This window comes from Staurois parvus, unplaced genomic scaffold (genome assembly GCF_062004578.1).
Source record: "Staurois parvus isolate SC_StPar_1 unplaced genomic scaffold, SC_StPar_1.0 ptg000175l, whole genome shotgun sequence".
NCBI classification, from domain to species: domain Eukaryota; kingdom Metazoa; phylum Chordata; class Amphibia; order Anura; family Ranidae; genus Staurois; species Staurois parvus.
This window is the reverse complement of record NW_028317971.1, coordinates 2,995,334-3,020,920: the sequence shown is the minus strand read 5'-3', so window position 1 is coordinate 3,020,920 and position 25,587 is coordinate 2,995,334. Positions and strand designations below refer to the sequence as shown.

Here is a 25,587-nt window from a genome sequence, read left to right as displayed (position 1 = left end):
AATTTAAGATATGCACACTTCTCCCTCCACATATCCCGCAACCCTAATTCATTAAGAAGGACAGCAAAAGGGGTGCATTTAGCTGCAGGAGCCGTAGTTCGCGAAGTAAGGGACAATTTATCCAGGACAGGATGCAAAATTACTGAATTCCTTTAAGACCAGGACCGGAACATCTTGATGCAGGGCCATGAATTGAGCCAGTTTTTTCAAGGGTTCTGAGGAAAACGGGACATAGACAGCAGCAAACAACACATAAGACACCATTCAGTTTACATACCAAAAATACATATCGAGCCATTTCATCAATCTGTTGCTTCGGGCACACAAATTAAATTGTTTTGGATATCAGGACTCCCATCCCGTGGGTGAAAGAAGAATATGTAAAATTAAATTGGGTAGGAAATTTATGAGAATGCAACAGGTGGACAGAAGTGGATTGCAAATGAGTCTCCTGCAAACATATCATAGACGGCTGCAAATGATTAAAGTGACTAAACATAGCCCCTTTTTTGACCTTATCCTTTAGGTCTCTTATGTTCCAGGTCAAAAATGGTAGACTTTTAGAGGTCGTGTCTTTCATGAAACAAGTAAATAATGACCCGGGGAGTATCAAGGCTTCCCCCTTATACAGGATATAGATCAATATTAGTAGAGGCAGTACTATACACCATAACATAAGTGCGCAATACCATCTCATTATAGCATCAGAAGAGATACATTATAGGCCCGGCAACCTGAGGATAGAAAGAAGACACTCGGCAAACGACTCCAATATACATGAGTCTCATCTGCAAATAAAAAAATTAAAAAAACAAAAAAGATAGGAACAAGTGGACCAACAGGGTCCAATAAGGCACAAAATTCCTCATAGGAGAGGAACAAGTGGGTCCACACAGGACTGCGGAATGGAGTGAACAAATGTAGCCACTTAGGCTTGCTTCCAATTTGTGAAAGAATGGAACTTTTGTCAAAAAGGCGAGTGTCACCCAGTGGCAAACTTCCCATATAGCAGCAATGCCAATATAAAAAAAGAAGTAGGGGTCAGAAGTAGTTTCACCTTGGAGTATAAAAAATAAGATATCTTTATAGAAAATTTGAAGGAGTATAAGCACACCCATCTATGGAGGAGGTGAACGTTGAGCCAGATTGCATTCCTTTCTATCAAGCCAGTTCATCGAAGCTGACGGATTATCGAAGAACTGAGAAGTGCCATTGACTATGATCTTTAGCTTGGCCGGGTAGAGCATAAAATATTGCACACCAAGAGCTCGCAGTCTCTTTTTAATATCCAGATATTTAATTTGTTGTAGCTGTACTTCAGCTGAAAAATCAGGAAACAAGGATACCGGGGCACTATCCACAGTGAGATTCGCTGTAGCTCTAGCCTTATTCAGGATAGTATCTCTGTCTCTGTAATTAAGTAGGCGAAACAGGAAGGGTCCTGGAGGAGCACCAGTGGGAGGAGGTCTCGCAGGAACTCTATGAGCTCTTTCCACGGCAAACATGGAGGAGAAGGCATCTTTCCTAAATGTAGCCAGGAGCCAGGATTCAATGAAAGTCACAGAATTTTTCCCCTCAGCTCTTTCAGGAATGCCCACTACTCTCACATTGTTTCTACGCAGACGATTTTCCAGATCCTCCAATCTGGCTGCATTAGTAGAGGATACAGATTGAATATAACTGACATCTCTTTGCAATGGTGGCCACTCGTCCTCTATAGTGCTTACCCGCCCTTCCAACACAGAGGTTCGCTAACAGAGTTTTTGTATATCCTGGTGAACTAAAGATGTTTCCATTTTCATACTTTTAACTTCTCCTGTCAAATCCGCTATAGAAGCATTACACGCAGTGACCGCAGTGAGTATATCTCTGAGAGTAGGTTCAGGGCTTGGAGGAGTAGAGTGCAGATTAGGCCACAGGTATATAGAAGAGGAGGCCCTGTTCATGAGGCAGTTGCCCTCCGGGTACCTCGACTGAGGAAGAAGGGAATCCAAGTCCCTGTCCGATGCCCTGGGCCCACGGTAGCAGGAGTCAACATGGCGAAGGAGGAAAGCTCCTTTGCAGGTGTCTGTGCAAAGAGCCGCTGAGCGGCCACCTTTGCAGAGCGCGGCGGGAGATCACCATCTTGGATGAGAGGGTCAGGGGCCGGCCAGGCTGTTTGTGCTCTCCTGGACATCAGGGTCAGGTAGGTAAGCTCGCAGAAGGTGGACAGGACCGAGAGGAAACCGGGAAGGTAACTCCAAGTGTGTAGGTGCATTTTATTATTTTTTACTAAACAGTTAACTTATCCTTTAATGCAAAGAGGTGGTGTGGGCTATCTAGGGGAATACTCTGCTAATCACAGCCTGTTTCACACCACTCCAGCCTTTTTCTGTTGTATGTACGAGTTTAGAATTACAGGGAGATGATGCCTCAACCAATCAACATGTAATATCCCGCCTCCATTGTGTTTAGCTGATTAATGACCAAGGAAGAAAAGGAAGGGAGTGGGCTTTCATTTATCTGGAGTGTTTACACCTACATATGTGACTCTATAGTCTTGGGGGCAGATAAGAAAGAGGAGGAAATGAACAGCATAGAAAACAACTGAAAATGGATCAAGCTCAATATGTTTGACATTAGATGGTCTACACAATCTCAGGCTGCAGCAGGGACACAGACAAGGAGGGAGAGCCAGTAATCAACCAGGTTTTTTGCATAATACACAAAACAAATCCTATAGTGACTGAGTGTAAACATCATGTAATACAGCATGTACTAACAGTTTTTAATGATGTGATGATGACACTTTAATATTACTGTTAAAACTATCAAGCTAGCCTTTTTCAACTGTAAAAACGGAACAGAAAAAATGATTTATTACACCTGCCTTGTCCCTGTAATTTGTGACTAGCTTGTCATGTTAATTTTGTTACGGGACCTGTATGTTCACCGGAGCTATAGCAAGTTGACAGCTAGGCGGGACATTCGCCATCCAGTTGGACCTCATATGACATCCTCCCAGAACGAGCCTTTGCGCATGGGCATGATCTGTCATGAGCTGTGTCCACTGGCCATCCCCAAACTATTCAGATGACTGATCAGTGTTCCAACCTGCTGCTGGTACCATGTGATTGCTGTGACCTATCACAGCAGATCATATGACAATTGTAAACATAATTGCTAAAAATTTCTTTTGGGTACAGTGTTGCATCACTGTGCAATTGCCCTTCAAAGTGCGATAGCGCTGAAAGCTGAAAAGTGGCCTGGCCAGGAAGGGGGTAAAAGTGCCCAGTGTTAAAGTGGTTAATAACCTTTTTTATTAGTGATATATTTGGGCTATGTTTTACTTGCTTTAACAATGTGATTCTCTTATTCTGTTTTAACCGCCCTAATTACTTTCTTGCATTTCTTGTTGAATTCTTTTTTAAATCTGGAATAGCAGAAAGACCAAAAAAGAAGTGTTCTTACCCCTCCAGGTACGGGGGGGAACCCCATGTGGCCCAAAATTACAAAAGATGTTGACAGGGATACGATTTTCCTACACAGCAGACTTTTCCAGACCGAACTGACCAGAGCAGTTCTAGGAACACTTCCTTTTTGGTCTTTCTGCTGTAGGGATTGGCCTACTGGGACCGCCAGCTGTCAAATACAGTGACCCTTTGTGGACTTGGCTGCGGGTAGATGCCCCCTGGTGATCCTGAAACACTGCCTCCTGATTGTAATTTTGGTGACTCTAGATACCCCTACTGCCCTCTGATGAAGATTGTGAAGTGCAATTGAAACATGTTGGGGATTAATTGGCAGAATAAAATCTATAATATTTCTCTGCCTTTCTCTCAGGGGGTTTCTTGTTGCCTTTGTGATGATTTTAATTCATACATACACTATATTACCAAAAGTATTGGGACACCTGCCTTTACACGCACATGTATTTTATTGCTATCCAGGTCTTAGTCCATAGGGTTCAATATTGAGTTTGCCCACCCTTTGCACTGTACTAGCTGCAACTCTTCTGGGAAGGCTGTCCACAAGGTTTAGGAGTGTGTCTATGCGAATGTTTGACCTTTTGTTCCAGAAGCTAATTTGTGAGGTCAGACGAGAAGGTCTGGCTTGCAGTCTCCATTTTAATTCACCCCAAAGGTGTTCTATCGGGTTGAGGTCAGGACTCTTTGCAGGCCAGTCAAGTTCCTCCACCCCAGATTCGCACATTCATGTCTTTATGGATCTTGCTTTGTGCACTGGTTCGCAGTCATGTTGGTACAGGAAGGGGCCATTCCCAAACTGTTTCCACAAAGTTGGGAGCCTGAAATTGTCCAAAATGTCTTGATATGCTGACACCTTAAAAGTTCCCTTCACTGGAACTAATGGGCCAAGCCCAACCCCAGAAAAACAACCCCACACCATAATCCCCTCTCCACCCAACTTTACACTTGGCAACTGCCAAACCCAGACACATCCAGCCACACAGAGTACCGTGATTGAAAACATCTCCACTGCTCTAGAGTCCAGTGGCGGTATGCTTTACACCACTTCATCCAACGCTTTGCATTGCACTTGGTGATGTAAGGCTTGGATGCAGCTGCTCGGCCATGGAAACCCATTCCATGAAGCTCTCTATGCACTGCTGTGCTAATCTGAAGGCCACATGAAGTTTGGAGGTCTTTATCTATTGACTCTGCAGACAGTTAGTGACTTCTGCACACTGTGCGCTTCAGCATGCGCTGACACCACTGTGTCATTTTACGTGGCCTACCACTTCATGACTGAGTTGCTGTTACAATGCTTGAATTCGCTGAGCTCCTGAGAGTGACCCATTCTTTCACAAATGTTTGTAGAAGCAGTCTGCATTCCTAGGTGCTTGATTTTATACACCTGTGGCCATGAAAGTGATTGGAACACATGAATCCAATGATTTGGAGGGGTGTCCCAGTACTTTTAGCAATATAGTGTATTTGTACTTTTGTGCTCTGTACAATAAAATATGAGGGGTTTATGATAGATGTTATGAGTTGCTGCATAGGTCCCATGGGAGATATTCTTTGTCTACAATACACTTTCCTGTATACATACTTACCTGTCTACCTTTTCTGCCTATTCTGTTCCTCCAAAATAGAGTGTGCTTTAGTGGACACACATTTTTCTTGTGGCTGTTCCAGTTTTCTCCCACAGTTTAAACCTTTCTCAATCTTTTAAACATGGAGAAACCCTTGAAATAACTTTCTGGTCTCAGGGAACCCCTACTAAAAGTTACTATATCTACAACTCATGATACATTAGTGTGATGGTTAGTGGGTAAAATGTTTCCTATATTTGTGGTCACTGGGTAGAATTGCCCCTTACAGATAGCTAAAAAGATCAGTGGTGTCAGTAGAAACCTAACTCAGAGCCAGAAATTGCTTATTGCTCAAAGAACCCTTAGCAACCTCTGGAGGAACCCTCGTTGAGAAACGCTGGTCTAAATGCATACGGTACGTATTTTATTCCTGACCATATTGGATATATGTTATGTCATATGTGGGTATGTAGGATTGTGTTTTAGACATTGGATTTTAAGTTTGTCAGTAACAGTGACTGATATGTATGTTTCTGTATCTGCTGCAGGGCACTGCATAATTTCTTACAAAGTATAAGTATAGGGAGTAAAAAAAACCCCTGAAACAACCAGATACTTTTCTCTGAAATCAGACTTCTGGTTCACTTTGGGAACAATAAAGGTACTTTTAAAATCATATGATTACAGTCACTGACAAAAGCCAAGTATTCACTCATGTATTAGCCCTTTAAAAACACATGTGTAGACTTCTTTGAAAGTAAAAGGACATTTTTCAGTCCTTTTAAAAGGAATAAAAAGCACCTCTTCCCTTGAGATGGATCTTGATTCCATTCACATAAGAGAATATCTGCATTATGAGCAATGATTTATAGGAGAAGACTAGCCAATTTACCAATCATTTACATGAGAAAAGTGGCATCTTACTGCAGATGTGATTACTATGTAGAAAAGTAGTCAAGGTCAATACAAGGGAATTTTCCATTGTTGATACAAGAGGTGTTTCTTAGTAGTAGAAATAAAATTAGACAGTTTTAGTAACCAGAACTGAATGGGAGGTTTAATAATGTGTCTAAACTGGGGAAAAAAATCTTGCTTGAGGGCCTCATCTGATGCCAACTTTATTTTCTAGTTAATGAGTATTAATAATTTAAAAATCCAGTGTATTTAGTATAATCACTATTTCCAAAAGTTGAAATGGGAATAGTCAATAAGTCAGAGCAAACGGCAGTTGTAGAAGTGCAGTAATACCTAGCAATGAGTTTGAAATAATTTGTTGTAACTCTAGTAAGTTAAAGCTGATCTCCAGATTTCCTGACACTTTTTTTTATATATCAAATCCTTTTTTATTTTACAGTTTTCTTTACCATACACATATAAAACAAAATAAAATGCAAAATATACATCCTTTTAAACAAGTACAAAAATACAAACACCTGCACCCCCCCGGCTTCCAAAGCAAAAGGGAAAAAAGGGGGGATATGGCATTATCTTACTTTCATGATCTTACCAATCCAGGGGTCTTTGCACATAATTTCCGAATTTTTTCAAATTTAACCCCACAACCCCTCCTTACATATGTAGACTTTTCTCTAACATATCGTTGATCACTCTCAACCATTCTAGATGCAGAGGTGGCAAAGGAGCCATCCATTTCTGATCAGTTAACATTGTTATGAAAAGACATCTCATTATTGCTATTCGTGTTGAGTAAGAGGCCGCTATCTGCCAACACACATAGTTTAGGTTTAGCCAAGAGATCTACCACAGAAACTGAGGTTATTGTGTCTACCATTTCCTCCCAATACCTATACAACTAGCGACATCTCCAGATCATATGGATAGAGCTTCCTGATGAGTCCCTATGCCTAGGGCATGATGCATCTCGATGTCTCCCAAACAGAAATAATTTCCTTGGCGTATAATAAACTCTATGTATAATAAAAATCTGTGTCAGTTTTTGTAATGGAGATAAAGATATTAAATCCACTGAATTTAATGCCTTACCCCTCTGCTCCTCTGTTAACTTCCCCACCTCTTCTTCCCATTTTATCCTACTTGGAAGATCCAAATCTCTTGCCAATGCCACCAAGTGTATATTGGTATACAGTTTGGAGATTAACCCATTATTGAAAGTGGTATTTACTAACATTCTCAGTAATGGGGTGCTACTCCAATCCAACCTTACTGCTTTAAACTTAGTTACCAATGCATGTCTAATTTGAAGGTATTGAAAAACCATTTATTTGAGAGTCCAAACTCATATTTCAACTCCTGGAACATTTTCATTACCTCAGTGAAATATAATTGTGACAATCATACAGTGCCCTTCTGATTCTAGTGGTTGAAATTTTCCAGTTTTTCAAGCTCTGGTAAGTTTTTATTACCCCAAATGAGGGAACATATTCCGTAAACATATTCCAGCATTTGTGCTCACTCCTTTTCTCTCCACCATGATGACGTGACCCCAGTACTGACAGAGAGGTGTGAGGTGTCAAACAAGGATGCTGTGCAGGTGATAGACAGCCTCCTTATCAACTGATGGCATTTTCCAAATGCTACACAAGGATGACAAAATGCATCCTGGCATGCCAGAGGTGCCCTAAAAACATTAAATAATACTTTGGCAGGAATTTCATTATGGTCCTCATCATTTTATTCCATAAAGTTCTCATTCCAAAAACACTCTTTTTCTTCTTCTCGTTCATCACAAAGTGTTTCTTCACTAGCAGCATTTTCAAGGAAGGAAGTGTTGTAAACCACTGCTTCCCAAAAATAAACAACACCTTCGTTTATAGATAAAATGACACCTGAAAATCAGGAGAAAATGAATAAAGTTCTTGCAAAAGCAATATATGCTTCTGGATCAGTATGGTCAATAACAGAAAATGCATATTGGCAGGAAGCTTCTAAAATATTATAAGGGAAAGGGGGTGGTTTCCTCTTCTCATGTATAGTTGATATGTCCCTAATGCATACAGACCTTGGTATTCCATTTGCAATAAAAAAAAAATAAAATTTTTAAAACAAGTTTAGTTTCTTTAATAAATAAGCTGAACTTTTATTTCAAGCATAATACTTTTATATACACTGCATTTCACATTCCCATTGTAACAGAATGACTTTCAATTTGTAAAACTACTTCACGTTGAATTTTTAAAATATTGTCATTTTTTTTCCCTTGAAATTTTACATCTCTACCTGCCAGCAATGTCCTAATACAGTGTTTCTCAACCTTTTTTCAGTCAAGGTACCCTTTTAAAATTATGCACAATCTCTAGGCACCCCATTTTAATATGTAAAAAACGAATTATTGGTTTCACTTAATGCAGCAACAGCTACGCATATAGGACACCCATCGATAGAGGTGATTTACTCATTTTCTAAAGCAAACCAACCGTTGCACACTGGTACTGACTAGTATTCCAAGAGAACGTTTCCCCTCAATTTCTTATCCTCAGTCAGGGCTGGTGGAGAGGGGTAGAGGAGAGTCAAACAAGGATGTTGTGCAACCTCCTTATCAACTGAAAACATAATTGGTTGCTTAGGCACCAGCTGCTAGAAGACTGTAATGGTGCACAATGAAAATCCATGGCTTTGTGTAACTAAAAAGAAGGCTTGGTCCACTCACTTGCTTGTATGCGATTTTTGAACAATTTTTAGGCATTTTACCAATGCAGCCCTGAAGAAACCTGAAGGCACCCTGGTTGAAAAAGGCTGTTCTAATATAAGGCTTTATATCAATATAGAATGAAAAGCAAATTTATTTGTTTAATAATTGAAAGATGGTAACTGTTTTCAAAATAGTATAGCAGTTCATGGGGGCATTTGGTTGTCAGAGGCTGACCACAATATACACTCATGTGAAATAGTAGGTACAACCTATGGAAATTGTTGACTTTTTCAACAAATTTGAACAGGAGAACATTAAGTCTTAATGAAGATAGAGATTAAGGCTATAGAGGATATACCTAAACAAATGACACATACAATTGGCACTGTGTAATAATTTCTTGATTAATAGAAATACAGATTTGTCATATAGAAGAAATAAGTTCACCCCTAAATTTACCACCACTTCAAAGCTGTGAAATAAGAATATGGTGTTCAGATTAGGTGGTAGTGATTAGAAATTTCTTAAGGAGCATGCAGGTGGAACCTGTCTTAAAACCTTAGACATCTAAGGTTTGGTGGTCTCTCTTTTGCCATTGGCATATGTGGTGTCATCATGCCAAGATCAATAGATCTCTCAAAGGCCCTTAGAAAAAAAAGTTGTGGGTGCCTATAAATGTAGCAAAGCATGTAAAAAGATTGCAAAATCATTTGAAAGCAATTATTCCACTGTAAGAAAAAATAATCTTCAAGAGTCCTGGATTTCGAACAACTACTAATTTGTCAAGGACGGGCCAGTCCAGCAAATTCTATCTAAGAACTGGCTGTTTAATGCTAAAAGAAGTCTCCAAAAATCCCAGAACTTTGTTGTGAGGTGTTAAGGTAACTCTTGTAACAACTTGAGGTCAAAGTACATGCATCTACAATCACAGAGAGAATGCACAAATTCAACCTGCCTGACAGGTGTGTAAAGAAAAACTTTTTGATGTCTACAAAAAATAGAGTAAGCTGACCGTTTGCTATTAAACGTAAAGGTAAAGACCAAGATTTCTAGGACAATGTACTGAGGACTGTTCAATAAAAAGATGTTTATTCACGTTAACAGTAGACATGTTTGCCACAAATTGACAAAGAATTCCACAACAATTTTGAAGCATGGTGATGAAATTATGTTTTCTGTGTTTCTTTGCTGCTTGAGAGCCTGAGCACCTTGCAGTCATCAAGTCAGCTTTACGTTTTGTATCATGTCAAAGTGTACTTGATGAGAATGTGAGGCCATCTGGCAAAAAGTTGAAGTCAAACCAGAAATTAGTCTTTCAACACAATAAAGATGCAAAGCACTCTAGCAAAGTCTCAAAGGAAGGGCTCATAAAGAAAAAGTAGAAGGTTATGAACTAGAGACCCTGGTTTCAGTCCACGCTGAAATTTTGTCGGGGGATTTTGAAACGGGCAATTCATGCATGGAAACCCACAAACATCTTGCAGTTGAAGGAATTTTGCAAGTACAACCCCAATTCCAAAAACCTTATAAACCCATATTTTATTCACAATAGAAAATAGAAAACATATCAAATGTGTAAACTGAAAAAATGCAGCATTTTAAGCAAAAATCTGATAATTTGAATTGATGGCAGCCTCAATGTTTTTGGAATTGAGTCAATGGGATTGATTTACCAAAGATAAATAGGCTGTGCGCTGCAAGTGCACCTGGAAGTGTAGTTGCTAAAGATCTGAGGGGAAGCTCTGAAATTAGACGAAGTTCTGCAGATTTTTCATCCAATCATGTGAAAGCAAAAATGCTGTTTTTTTTATTTTAGTTGCATATTCCCCCTCAGATCTAGAGCAACTGCACTTTTAATGCACTTTCACTGCACAGCCTATTTACATTTAGTAAATCAACCCCAATGTCTGAGATTGGTAGGCAGTTACAAAATGCCTACAAGAAGATGTTTCTACTACAGGGGGCAATACCAGTTTCAGATGCCAAGGGTGTGCATACTTTTTTCAAAGTACACTCTTGCATTTATTATTAAATTCAAATATATATTATTATTATTATTCAGTATTTATATAGCATCAACGGTTTGCTCGGCGCTGTACATTATAATGGGAGACAGTACAGTAACAATACATTACAATACACGAGGGGTTCGAGGGCCCTTCTCCTTGGAGCTTACAATCTAGGAGGGAGGGGAGAGTGGTACAGGAGGAAATAGCTGTGGGGGATGGAGTGGTGGGAAGAGCGGAGGAGATCGGCAAATTAGGTGAGGGTGAGGTAGGCTTCTCTGAAGAGATGGGTTTTCAGGGTGCGCCTGAAGGTGAGGAGGAAAGGTGACAGTCTGATGAATTGGTGTAGTGAGTTCCAGAGCATGGGGGAAATCCTGGAGATGGGCATGGGAGGAGGAGACCAGGGAACTGGAGAGAAGGAGGTCTTGTGAGGAGCGGAGAGTGCGTTTTGGGTGGTAGATGGATATGAAGTCGGTGATGTAGTTTGGGGCAGTGTTATGAACAGCTTTGTACGTTAATGTTAATATTTTGAATTTATGTGTTGGGCAATAGTAAACCAGTGGAGGGATTGGCAGAGAGGGGTGGCGGATACGGAGTGGTTGGTAAGGTGGATGAGTCTGGCCGCAGAATTCAGGATAGACTGAAGCGGGGATAGCCTGTGTTGGGGTAGGCCGGCGAGGAGGGAATTGCAATAGTCAAGTCTGGAGATGGTAAGGGAGTGAATGAGTTGCTTTGTAGTTTCTGGAGTTTGGAACGTGCGTATTTTGGAGATGTTGCGTGGTGGGGCTGATGGTGGCGTTGTTGGTCGTGATGGAGAGATCGGGGGGGGGAGGCGCGGGCTGGTGGGAAAACTAGGAGCTCGGTGTTTTGGCAAGGTTTAAATTGAGGAAGTGTGTGTGTGTGTGTGTATGTATGTATGTATGTATGTATGTATGTGTATATATATATATATATATATATATATATATATATATATATATATATATATATATATATATATATACACTTCTCAAAAGAATTAAAGGAACACTTTTTAATCAGAGAATAGCATCAAGTCAATTAACCTCCTGGCATATTGGTATGGTCAGTTAAGTAGCAGAGGGGGTTGCTAATCAGTTTCAGCTACTTTGATGTTCATGAAATTAACAACAGGTGCACTAGATGGGCAACAATGAGATGACCCACAAAACAGGAATGGTTTTACAGGTGGAGGCCACTGACATTTTTTCCCTACTCATCTTTTCTGTCCGTTTTTCACTAGTTTTGCATTTGGCTAGGGTCATTGTCACTACTGGTAGCATGAGGCGATACCTGGACCGTACAGAGGTTGCACAGACAGTCCAACTCCTCCAGGATGGCACATCAATACGTGCTTTTTCCAAAAGGTTTGCTGTTTCTCCCAGCACAGTCTCAAGAGCATGGAAGAGATTCCAGGAGACAGTCAGTTACTCTAGGAAAGCTGGACAGGGCCGTAGAAGGTTCTTAACTCATCAGCAGGACCAGTATGTGCTCCTTTGTTCAAGGAGGAACAGGGTGAGCACTTCCAGAGCCCTACAAAATGACCTCCAGCAGGCCACTGATGTGAATGTGTCTAAACAAACAATCAGAAACAGACTTCATAAGGGTGGCCTGAGGGACCAACGTCCTCTAGTGGACCCTGTGCTCACTGCCTGGCACCATAGAGCTTGATTGGCATTTGCCATTGAACACCAGAATTGGCAGGTCCGCCACTGCCCCCTTATGCTTTCACAGATTAGAGCAAGTTCACCCTGAGCACATGATGCGGAGAACGTTATGCTGCCTGTAACATTGTCAGCATGACCATTTTGGTGGGTCAGTGATGGCCTGGGAAGGCATATCCATGGAGGGACGCACAAACCTCTACAGCAGTGGTTCTCAACCTTTCTAGTGCCGCGACCCCTTAATACAGTTCCTCATGTTGTGGTGACCCCCAACCATAAAATTATTTTCGTTGCTACTTCATAACTGTAATCTTGCAGTGGGAGGAGTAGTGCCACGTCATTGGTGTCAGTGGGAGGAATAGTGTCCCATCACTGATGTCAATGGGAGGAATAGTACCCCATCATTGGTATCAGTGGTAGGAATAGTGCCCCATCATTGGTGTCAGTGGTAGGAATAGTGCCCCATCATTGGTATCAGTGGGAGGAATAGTGCCCCATCATAGGTGTCAGTGGGAGGAATAGTGCCCCATCATTGGTGTCAGTGGGAGGAATAGTGCCCCATCATTGGTGTCAGTGGGAGGAATAGTGCCCCATCATTGGTGTCAGTGGGAGGAATAGTGCCCCATCATTGGTGTCAGTGGGGGGAATAGTGCCCCATCATTGGTGTCAGTGGGGGGAATAGTGCCCCATCATTGGTGTCAGTGGGGGGAATAGTGCCCCATCATTGGTGTCAGTGGGAGGAATAGTGCCCCATCATAGGTGTCAGTGGGGGGAATAGTGCCCCATCATTTGTGTTAGTGGGGGGAATAGTGCCCCATCATTGGTGTCAGTGGGAGTAATAGTGCCCCATCATTGGTGTCAGTGGGGGGAATAGTGCCCCATCATTGGTGTCAGTGGGAGGAATAGTGCCCCATCATTGGTGTCAGTGGGAGGAATAGTGCCCCATCACTGGTGTCAGTGGGAGGAATAGTGCCCCATCACTGGTGTCAGTGGGAGGAATAGTGTCCCATCACTGGTGTCAGTGGGAGGAAAAGTGCCCCATCACTGGTGTCAGTGGGAGGAATAGTGCCCCATCATTGGTGTCAGTGGGAGGAATAGTGCCCCATAATTGGTATCAGGGGGAGCAATAGTGCCCCAACGTTGGTGTCAGTGGGGGGAGGAATAGTGCCCCATCGTTGGTGTCAGTGGGGGGAGGAATAGTGCCCCATCGTTGGTGTCAGTGGGGGGAGGAATATTGTCCCATCATTGGTATTAGTGACACCAATGATGGGGCACTATTCCTCCCACTGACACCAATGATACTTACCTTGCTGACCCCTGCTCCAGCCTGGGCTCGCTCGCTCCCTTCCTCTCCCATGGTACAGACACTTACCGGTCAGATGTCTTCCTTCTCCGGCCGCTCTTCTCCTCTTCACTCGCTCGATCTTCGCTGTGCTGCTCGGCTCCTCCTCTCCAAGCTCCACCTCCTCGCCGGTGATTGGCCGCCTGTGTGCCTCTCCTGAGCTACAGTTCCGGCGGCCAATCACCGGCGAAGGATTGATCCCGGGGGTGTGTCCAGATGACAGGGACGGCATGTCATCCCGCCCACACCTGGAGACGGATAGAGGAGCGGTGTCTCGGTTCCTAAGGCCATCTGAAATATGTTTTTTCCGATGGTCTTAGGCGACCCCTGTGAAAGTGTCATTCGACCCCCAGGTTGAGAACCGCTGCTCTACAGGCTAGACAATGGCACCCTGACTGCCATTAGGTACCAATATGAAATCCTTGGACCCATTGTCGGACCTTATGCTGGTGCAGTGAGTCCTGGGTTCTTCCTGCTGCACGACAATGCCCGGCGTCATGTGGTGAGAGTATGCAAGCAGTTCCTGGAGGATGAAGGAATTGATACCATTGAATGGCCCCCACGCTCACCTGACAATCCAGTAGAATATTTCTGGAATATCATGTTTCAGTCCATCTGATGCTGCCAGGTTGCACCTCATACTGTCCAGGAGCTCAGTGATGCCTTGGTCTAGATCTGGGAGGAGATACCTCAGGACACCATCCGTCGTCTCATTAGGAGCATGTTTCGATGTTATCAGGCATGCATACAAGCACGTGGGGGCCATACAAACTTAGTACCATTTTGAGTTGCTGCAATGAAATTGCAGCAAAATGGACTAGCCTGCTGTATCATTTTTTCACTTCGATTTTTGGGGTGTCTTTGAATTCAGTCCTCTGTAGGTTGATAATTTTCATTTCTATAAAATGATGGGGCATCCTTAGGTTCCTAACACATTACCCAGTCCATATACTATGTAAGTTCAGACTTCCATAAATCGTTGAAAAGCTAATTTTTTTTTTCCCTTTCTTCTGTAAGTATATCACCTTTATCTGTAGGCATTGTGTGAATAAAGATCCAATGTATGTCAAAAAAGTAAACTATTTCCAAGGGGTGTAGTAGACCATCAGGTTGGCAAAAATATTCTGTGGTAGAATATGATGTTTCTCACAGAGAAATGTCTTTTAATGGGTGTTGTTGTTTATGTCTGCTATTATGTGATACCAGATTTATAGTCTATTTGGATGACAAACTTTAGTTAAATAGTATTTTGTTTAAGTTCTCATATGCCTGTTTTGTTGCAGGTGTCTGCAGTGGAATCCTTAGAAGGACCTCTGCTCCAGGTGGAGGGATTGAGTGACTTGCGTCTGGAGCTTCACAGTAAGAAATTGAACATGCACTTAGTTTTGATCGATGAGCTACATCGTCACCTGTACATCAAATCCACAAGTCGTGTGCGGCAATGGAACAAAGACAATATGAGAACCAGGTACTGTGACATTTCTGAAACGTGTCACTTAGACATGTTGTTATCTAAATATGAAATACCCAGTCTGCCTCCATTGCTGTTAACTTCTGCTTGTCTAAAAAATTAAAGAAATCCTGCTTTTTTGTTGCATTCAATAAAATTTACTTCGCTAACAGAGAATTTTTAAACTTAAGAAATATGTCCTATTCAAACAAAGGACGCATCTCTTATGCCCAGCTCCACTCCCCCAGCTGAATCCAATTCCCTCTGTTATTAATGGCATTACTCTTTAACTTCTGCATACTATCTTCATACACATATATTGAACATTTTAGCTCTCAGATGATTGCATGATATAATTTTGTTAGTAAAGTATCATGTTAAAGTGGAACTGCACTGCATTTAAACACCACAAACCAAAAATGCTATTTAAATCATTTTTAATAATCAAAGCAAACTCCCCCATCCATCCATATTTCCATGCTTTATTTTGCTGGGAAATCACTTTGAAAAACACATCCCTAGCATTTTTGACCGTGGTCATCTTGAGTAAGGGCAGATGATTCATGCAGCATTTACTTCCTGGAATCCATCTGCTCTTAGTTCAGGCGTACAAGCAGGAGGGTGTGCTTAGCTGAGAAAACCCCTCTTCTCCCCCAGAAGACTCCTGGGATGTATGGCAACATTTGCATAGGCAAGAAACCAAGAAGTAACTGAAGAAATGTGAACAACAGTTTAACCAGTTCTGTGCCGCCCTATAGCAGAAATACTGCTACAGGGCGGAATGGGTTCGCAAAATCACGTGCATATATACACGTGATTTTGCAGTTCCGGATAGGGGGCGTGCCGCCATTCACAGCCTCGGCTGTCTATCACTGGGTTCTAGCCGGTGATTACTCGCGGTCACCTGGTATCTCTGATGCTGGTAGGTTAATTGGATACTGTCTAAATTGGCCATTGTATATGAATGTGAGTTAGGGACCTTAGATTGTATTCCCCTTGAGGGTTAGGGACTGATGTGAAAGTACAATATATATGTAAAAGCGCTGCGTAAATTGACGGTGCTATATAAGTACCTGAAATAAATAAATAATGGGGGAGAGATCTGTATGTAATTAATACAGAGCTCTCTCCTGTCAGTTCCTGCATACTGCTTTGAATGGCTCTGCATAGTAGAGCCATGCAAAGCAGTGGGCTTACAGTGAAGCACACACACAGCCCCCAAAGTGAAACAGCACACAGTTAACCCTTTGATAGCCACAGATGTTAACCCCTTCATGCCCAGGGCCATTAGTACATTGTCAGTGCTTTTTATTAGCTGTAGCTAACTGTTTTTTTAACTGTATTGGTGTCACTGGGGATGTCAGTGACACCAAGTCAGTTCCTTCCCAGTGTCAGAATGCCCACCACAGTCCTGCAGTTCCGCTATAAGTCGCTGATCGCCGCCATTACTAGTAAAAAAAAAAAAAAATTCCAGTATATATACACCACATAAACCAATTAATTTACACATATTGGGGTTTTTTTTTTTTTATAGCAAACATATGTAGCAGAATACGTTTTGGCCTAAATGTATGACAAAATTTGATTTATAATTTTTTTGACTGGACATATTTATTAGCAAAAAGTAATTTGTAATTTTTTTTAAATTTATAGTGCAAAAAATAAAAAATGCACAGGCGATCCAATACCACCGAAATAAAGCTCCTTTTGTGGGAAGAAAAGGACATACATTTCATTTGGGTGCAGCGTTGCATGACCGCGCAATTGTCAGTTAAAGTAACGCAGTGCCGTATTGCAAAAAATGGCCTGGTCAGGAAGGGGGTTAAATCCTGTTGAGGGCAAGTGGTTAAAACAAGTAAATATAATATACTCGCCTATCTATTTACTACTGCTAACAGCAAAAAGATTAAAACAGTCAATGTTGATTGAGAGAGTGAAGTTTCACTTTAACTTTAAATCTAATTTAGGACCTTCAGTGGGTTACAGGCCAAAGCTAAGAATTCCTGATTTATTGGTTCCCAGTGTACAGTATATTACGGTTTTAAGGTTGCAGTTATTTTCCTGTTGCCTATAATTTGAGGGCATTACCCTCAGGAGCTGTATGATCATATAAGGTCACAAGTCAGCACATTTTGGAGCCATAGATTCTCCTTCATTTTTCAGTCAGTAGGCAAGTGCAGAGAATGCTGATGTTGACTTTTCTTAAGCATTTGCTGCACTGCAAATCTAATAGATGTGGTGAATGCTTTCTGTGTTCAGAAGGCAAAATACAAATGGTCTGCTTGATTTGCAGATTGTTTGATCTGGTGTCCACATCTCTTTGTCTTAGGTAGACTATACCAAGCTAAGTTCTGTCTGTCAGTGCTCTTCACTACTGTAATAAATAATGCTTTATCTGTGAAATACGTGATGTCCCTTGACTATAGAAGTTTTGTGAACCTGTAACAGAAATAAGTGAAAGGCTGTAAGTTTCAGCACATCACTAATGAAAAAATAAACAAAAATAGGATTTTGCAGAAAAAGTTATAGATCAGATACACTTTTTAGCTAATTTGTATTTCTATTTTTTCAAATTCTTTATTTTGGCAGAAAAGTATTCAACAAACTGTATTCAGATATGACCCACAGCAATGTCATATAACAGGAATAGACAATGTGGTTAGATGCCACAAAAAAAAATTGTTAAAGATAAATCAATGCGCCAGGACATAAGATACAAATCACTTAGAAGAAGTCAGTAGAGAGGTTGAAATCATAAGTGTCCTGCTGCACTGGGCAGGGAGTTTTAAAGTGATACGACAGCCCTAGGTACCAGCTAGAGGTCATTATGACATTAGGTACAATTAGGAAAGGGCTGCATCCTGTTGCTGCACTTTTCAAGATGAAGGTATGAGTGGGGTGCAGGTGGAATACCCATCTAATTTTATTTAGAGAGCAGGAAAGTATTAAGAGGAGAATGAAGAGCGAAAGAGGGAGGAAGAGAAGGGGGGGGCTAACGAAGAAGAAAAAAATGCTGGGGGGGGGGGGGGGTTAAGCTGGCACATGTAAGACTGTTGAAAGGTCATGGAGGAGTCAATTCCCAGAATAGATATTCATTGTGGCTTTGCCCTCATCCGAGTACACAAACATGTTCTAGTGGAGCCATGTTTTTGAGTATTTCTCCAGTCTATTCTGAGCAGTCAAAATCAGGTCCTCCATCCCGTTAATGTCTTCCGTGTTAAGTCCCAACAAAACTGGGGATGGTTTCGGGTCCCTCCATCTCAAGGCTTTGGTGGCATTAAGCAGATGACAGAAGACCAACTTCTTATAAACCTTGGCAGGGATTTTCGTTTGTTATTTTTATTTATGATAAGTACAAAGAGTTGTAGAGGCAAAGCATCAAAAATACTGATCTTTAAAAAACAACAAACAATAACTTCTATCAAATAATTATAGTACATTTGGAGTACTTTAATGTATTTAATGTAATTCTGTGGGACAGCACTTATTTGAAACAATTTGGTAATCTAATTCTTGAACACTGACATACTATGCATTGGTTTACGGTGTACAAAGATTTTTTCACATCACTTGCTCTCCGCTGATGGTAATTACAGTCTAACTTCTCTAGCACATACATACATTCTAGGGTATTTTTGGGAGGAAGTCATTCAAAACCTACTAGTATATTTTTAGGGGGGAATCTATGCAGAAATGCTGAGAATATGCAAATAATATGCAGGCAAGCATCTTAAGTACTTAAACAAAATGTAAACCCATTTCATATTTCTGATATGCGCCTGTTGTGCCATGTACTTGTATGACAAAGAATCCTGTTCTTTTTGGATTGCTTCCTTTGTGTAAAATCCCTGGTGTTCCTGATAGTCCCCCTGCATTCTATTAAAAACTTATTCCACTAAGCATGAGAGCACAGCGCAGTCAGTGTTCTGGCTGTGCTGAGATCTCAGCTTGCTCTCCTCCAATGATCAGACTTCTGACATGCTCCCCCTGCACAGCCAATGACTGGGAAGATTGGTGTGCTTCAGTTTCTCCTGCCAAAGTTATTTTTGCAGCTGAGAACAGAGGGTATGTGGTCACTTATATAAAAAGAAATAATTTTTCTTTATATGCTATACACAGATGTTTTGCCTTTAAATTTTATTTTATACTTTAAACCACTGTGCTGCCACACAACTTTCTTTCTTGCTCTGGGGCTCCTGTGGGCCATACTGGGTCTTCAACCTGCACTGCTGTATTATAAATAAGTAATAATATACGTTAAAAGCTTCAGTAGCAGAACTGTAGCCACACAGAGTCGTTCAGTGACAAGGACCACCTATTGCACTGCTCAGCTTGTCCTTACTGCTGTCTTCCACATTTTGCATCTTTCATTTTTGTACAGCATGGGACACAGAGCAGGCTATAAATCATGACTTCCTGGGCTTTGTGCCACCTATAGATTAATGGACGCTGGCAGAAAAACAGACAGGAAGTCCTCCTTTATATAACCCCTCCCATACAGAAAGTACCCCAGTTTTCACCAGTGTCTTAAAGATGATGGTCGCTGAAGTACAACTCTGTGTATGGTATTGCCAGATTCTCAAGTGATTCCAACAGGGAGATTGGTCAAATGGATCTGTTTCTCTAGCTGGTGCACTAAGATGAATGGTATCCATTCCCAGCTATGATGGATACAGATGTTTCTGCAGGGATTGTATTAATTTGACCATTCGCCGCTGGACCCTGCATATATGGAACCCTACACAGTTTGTTTTTTTTTGTAACCAAGGCATTCCCGGTAGGCTGCTGTACAGGTTCAGGGGAATGGACACCAAAGGAAAGGTGGATCAAGTCCAAAGCTGTCAGGTATGACATAGTCTAGGAAAATGGGTGAAGGTTGGATCTGTGTCTATGGACAGTATCCTGCACCGTGACATGGTGAGTGTCAGGGCCCTTTAAGGGAGCTCACAGGTTAAGCAGCCTAAGGTGTCCTCCCACTTTTGGCATCTAGGAGCAGTGGTGGTCACGTCTGTGTTCCCTTGTGCTACTGCTGTGGCATGGTGTGGTGCGTTTCCCTGATGAGCATTCTTTCTGTGATCTATTGTTTCAACAGCTGTGTTCAAGGCGGGCCCGTGCATGTGGGCACAAGAGGAATGCATGCGAGAAGAGCACAGCCTTCAGGTCCTGAGGACTCTGGCTGTAGTCCCACTGAATTTGTGTCTCCCAAGAGACTAGATGTGACAGGTGTGTCTGTGCCACCACACCTGTCTGGCATTGTGGCCACTGTAGGGCCATCAACTTCAGCTTATGTCACTAAGGATGACTTGGCTGCTGGCCTGGAAGGAAAAATTGCGGATATGGTCGCCTGTGTGGGACAAGGCAGTAGGAAACAGGAGAGTTCCCTTTGAACTAATCGTCCTCCGGTTGTGGAGGAAGAGTGGGTGGATATTGACAAGGAAGTTGCCGGACAGAACTTGAAAAGGATCAGACAGTGGATTCTGCTTCTGGGGACTCTGAGCCTGAAGAGGTTCAGGGGCTGTTTGTCGCTCTCAGAGGGTGTTGGTGCAATCCCTATCTGAGATGGCTTGGTCTGATTTCATGTTGCCTCATAACAAATCCTCCTCAATTGGGTTTTTTTACTCCCTAGTAACAATAGATAAATATTGGCGCTGGAGAGGTAAAATGATTTGCTTATAAGTCCAGATGCTTTATAAAAGTCCAACGGTGTGTGGAAGGCAGGGGATGGGGAACGGGCTGTAAAGAATTCCAACAAGTAATGGACAACGGACAGCATCATCAGTGGCAGCACCCTCAGAGTAAAGCTGGACTCTGTAGACAAGGAAGAAAAGAGAGGGGTGCCAGACTAAGTGCAACATTAAAAGGTAAGTTTTATTGCAACTTTTAATGCTGCACTTAGTCTGGCGCCCCTCTCTTCTCTTTACTCCTTAGTAAGACTGTGAGACCATTTCTCCTTAAGTTATGCCTTCCAACCAGTTCAGCTTCTAACAAATCTATTACGTATGATCCGGGAGATAAAAACATCAGTGATTTTCAGTCGCACCAGCTTTGCCCAGAAATGCATGGTACGCTGATATTGTGAACTTGATGGTGGAGGTCCTTTGGCCCTTTCAGCTTGGCCAGACCTGGAACCTTATGGATCCAATATTGCATCCTGCTTTACAGCCGCTGGGTTTAACGGCTTGTCTATTGAAATCCTGGTGCTGAAGGATCATGGAGGCTCTGATGCAGTTATTCCTGCATTGTTGAAGGCAAGGAAGCCTGCCTTCAGAAAAATGTGTCATAGTAATAGGAGGTCTCTTGTTCCCTGGTGTGAGACCAGGTAGTTTCATCCCCATAAATACATGATTGGTTGCAATTTGGCTTTTCCAATTAGGAGTAGAATTGAATTTGGCCTTGGCAGTTTTTTCCAAAAACCAATTGATGCTCACTCATTGATATGCACTTTTCTTCACAGGGGGGCCTATATAGTCCTACCAATTAAGTCTCCCCTGTGGTCATGGAATTTGAACTTGGCCTTGTCTGTTTTCCAAAAAACACCTCCTGAGCCAATCCATAAGGTTCTGGTAGCCCTATTGACTCGGAAGGTTTTTTTGGTGGCAATCACTTCGGCAAGGGGAGTGTTAGAATTGGCAGCCCTTTCCTGTAAGGGGCAGTTTTTAGTTATCCACCATAACAATGTGGTTTCTTGGCCTTTTCCCTTATTCTTGCAGAAGATGGTTTCAAGTTTTCATTTGAATCAGGATATTGTCTTGCCTTTGTTTTTTCCCAGTCTTCATTCATCAGGAGAGAATGCCCTGCACATGTTAGATGTGGTTTGGACAGGTTGGATTTATTATTTGTTCTTCTTTAGGGTCCTAGGACAGCTCCAAAGTTGGCCATTTCGTTGTGGGTCCGTCAGCGCATTACCTAAGTCTATTGCTTGAGGGGTAAGGCTCTGCCTTTTCAATTAAAGGTTCACTCTGCTAGGAGTGTGGGGGCCTCTTGGGCTATCTGTCATCAGGCATCAGTGGCTCAGGTTTGCAAGGCTACAACTTCTGCACACCCCTGACAAGCTTTTACCAGGTGGATGTAAGAGCCATCAGGGTTATTGCTTTTGGTCACATTGTATTGCGGGCTGTGGAGTAGATTTCTTGGATGGTGGCTTTTATGTGTCTCTCTTCATTTGCATTGCTTTGGGACATCCTAGATAGTCATGATCTATAGCCTGTTCTGTGTTCAGTGCTGTGCGAAAAAGAATATTGATTTTTGTACTTACCTGTAAAATCCATTTCTTGGAGTACACCATGGGACTGCCCCTCTTTAGGGATTTATTGCTTGCTACAAAACTGAGATACTTCCTGTATGGAAGGGGTTATATAGTGGAGAATTCCCTGTCTGTTTTTCTGCCTTCTGTTCATTCACCTATGGGTGGCACATAACCCAGGTATTCATGATCTGTAACTTGCTCTGTGTCTCGTGGTGTATTCCAAGAAATGGATTTTACAAGTTTGTACAAAAAAAAAAAAAAAACTTTTTTCCACACCAGTGATCCTACTTTGGCAGCTCCACCCTTTGCTTCCATTATACTCCCTGTGATTCAGCAACCCTTTGCTACATACCTGATTGGAAACCAAGAGGGGTAGCCTTTTTTGTCTTTTTCCCAGATGAGCCTGGCACTGGCAGCAGGTCACAAAAGGAAAGCAAAGGAGCATTATAACTATGGTTATAGATGGACTGGAACTGTGTCATAGGCTCATAGGGCATAACCATGTCACATAGAAGTGCATATGGTTGGAGACCATGGGTGGAGATGGCACAGTAGGATGCAGCATGCAGGTGCATAGTCAAGAATGCCCAAGGTATAAACTTCAGGAACAAAGCAGGAACCAGCTCAGCAGGCAGAGGCGATGTCAAATGGGAAGCAGGGGTCAGTAGCTGACAATGAGCAAGGTGCAGATATTGCAAGCACAAGCAAAGTCAAAGGGTAAGGCCAGACCAGTAGCAGAAGAAAAATCCAAGGATGAGGCCGGGTCAGTCATACATCCACTGGGCACACAGGTTAGGTCAAAGCACGTAACAGCTGAAGACCACTCCGCAATCAGACTAGAAGGGGCAGAGCCCTAAATAGCCTTTTTGATGCTGGTAAGGCTTAAGTTTCTGCTCCTTGATGCCACTCCATGGGCTCACTTCCTGTCAGTTTTGTTCCCAGAACTCAGCATAGTGAAAATTTGGGCAGATTCTACACATGTGGACAAGGAAAAATCTGTTTTGTTTCAGATCAATTTGTTAAATTACTAATTCCGTATGGTTGTATTCATAACAAAATTTGTTTAGTTTCGTTTTTTTTAATTCATTTTCGATTGGATTCAAATTTTCCAATGGATTTGAAGTATTCAAATCAAATTTCAGTTGAAAATATTGAATCGATCTGAATGAATTGTGAAGAATAGCTGGTTTTGTTCTATTTGAAATTCGAAAGTCAAATTTCGGAAGATGGCTATATTCTTTCAATTCTTTTCCATTCAAAGTTCACATTTTCTTTCTATTTTATTATATTCCGGTATTTTCTGTTCTATTCTTTTCTGTTTGTTTCTGTTCTGTTTTATTTTATTCTATTCTTTTCTAAATTCGAAATTTGGAAGATGGCTATATTCTTTTTATTTTATTCTATTCTATTTGAAATTCGAAGTTCAAGTTTTGAAAGACGACTATATTCTTTCTATTTCTTCTATTCTATTTGTCTATTATTTTATTTTCTATTCTGTTCTTTTATTTTTATTTTTTTCTTTTCCTTTTTCTTCTGTTCTATTATTTTATATGCTATTCTATTTTGTTTTATTCTTTTTGAAATTTGAATTTTGGAAGATGGTTGTATTCTAACACTAATACACACAGTCTTTGAAGGAAATCGGCAATGGTCAACAATATGTTTACATTTCAAATTTGGTTTCAAATTTCATTTAATTTTTGAATTTGTTTGAGGTTAATTAGAATCCGGATAATTTGTTATTTTGGACAAAATTTTGTTTAGGATTAGTTTAAATTCATTACTATTGTAATTCAGGTAATTCAGATACATCCCAGTCTCTGACTGTCTAAATTTCGATTCAGAACAAAAGGTACCACACATATCTAGCAGATTCTATACTTTGCAAAATGTACAAACACATATTGCATAAAATGTTGAAAAAGTGTGGAACTGTGTGCTAATAATAATACTGTTAAAGTGTTACTAAACCCAGGACCCTGCATCCACTATATCTGGTCTCCCACAGTACACACAACATAGAAGTGCAATTATTTTAGTAGATATAAACTGCTAAATACCTTTTCTCTTCAGCAGTATATAGCAGTCTTGTGAGTTCTGTCAATGTCTGGTCGATCAGAAGACATAGTTTTCAAACTATGGTTTCAAACTGTGGTTTCATTGCAGTTATGATGTGGCTTAGGAGGATATATTAAAGGAATAGCCGTGACAGTAAAAAAACATGCAATAAGGCCTCATGTACACCAGGCTTAAAAGATGCTTTTAAGGGCATTTGATTTTTTTTTTTCTGCCTCAAAATGCCTTCATACATTAGCCTGTGTATCCATGCACATGTACTGTATTTTTCGCTCCATAAGACACACCTGACCATAAGACGCGCCTAGGTTTTAGAGGAGAAAAACAAGAAAAAAAATATTCTGAACCAATGGACTGCAGACACAGTACAGGGGATGACCAGAGACTGCGGACACAGTACAGGGGATGGCCAGAGACTGCAAACACAGTACAGGAGATGGCCAGAGACTGCGGACACAGTACAGGAGATGGCCAGAGACTGCGGGCACAGTACAGGAGATGGCCAGAGACTGCGGGCACAGTACAGGAGATGGCCAGAGACTGCGGACACAGTACAGGAGATGGCCAGAGACTGCGGACACAGTACAGGAGATGGCCAGAGACTGCGGACACAGTACAGGAGATGGCCAGAGACTGCGGACACAGTACAGGAGATGGCCAGAGACTGCGGTCACAGTACAGGAGATGGCCAGAGACTGCGGACACAGTGCAGGGAATGAGCAGAGACTGTGGACACAGTGCAGGGAATGAGCAGAGACTGCGGACACAGTGCAGGGAATGAGCAGAGACTGCGGACACAGTGCAGGGAATGAGCAGAGACTGCGGACACAGTGCAGGGAAAGAGCAGAGACTGCGGACACAGTGCAGGGAATGAGCAGAGACTGCGGACACAGTACAGGGAATGATCAGAGACTGCAGACATAGTACAGAAGACCAGAGACTGCAGACAGTGCAGGGGATGACCAGAGACTGCAGACAGTAAAGGAGATTACCAGAGACTGCGGACCTTTGGGGAGGGAGGGGGAACGGGTACCTGAATTTGACAGGTACCCGCTCCCACTTCCGCGGAGTTGTCCTTCCTTCTTCCCGCAGCGGCTTCTGTGACAGCCGGGTGCCCACTGCGCATGCGCGAGAAACGCT

At 41.9% G+C, this 25,587-nt stretch overlaps 1 protein-coding gene across 1 annotated transcript in view; it reads left to right on the top strand.

Annotated features, from left to right (window-relative positions):
* EXOC4 (exocyst complex component 4) overlaps positions 1-25,587 on the top strand; it is a 634,255-nt gene that overhangs the window by 56,377 nt on the left and 552,291 nt on the right. Inside the window, exon 4 of the mRNA XM_089676875.1 lies at positions 14,959-15,143. Within this exon, the coding sequence (XP_089533001.1) occupies positions 14,959-15,143 (185 nt within the window). The remainder of the gene's footprint in view (positions 1-14,958; positions 15,144-25,587) is intronic.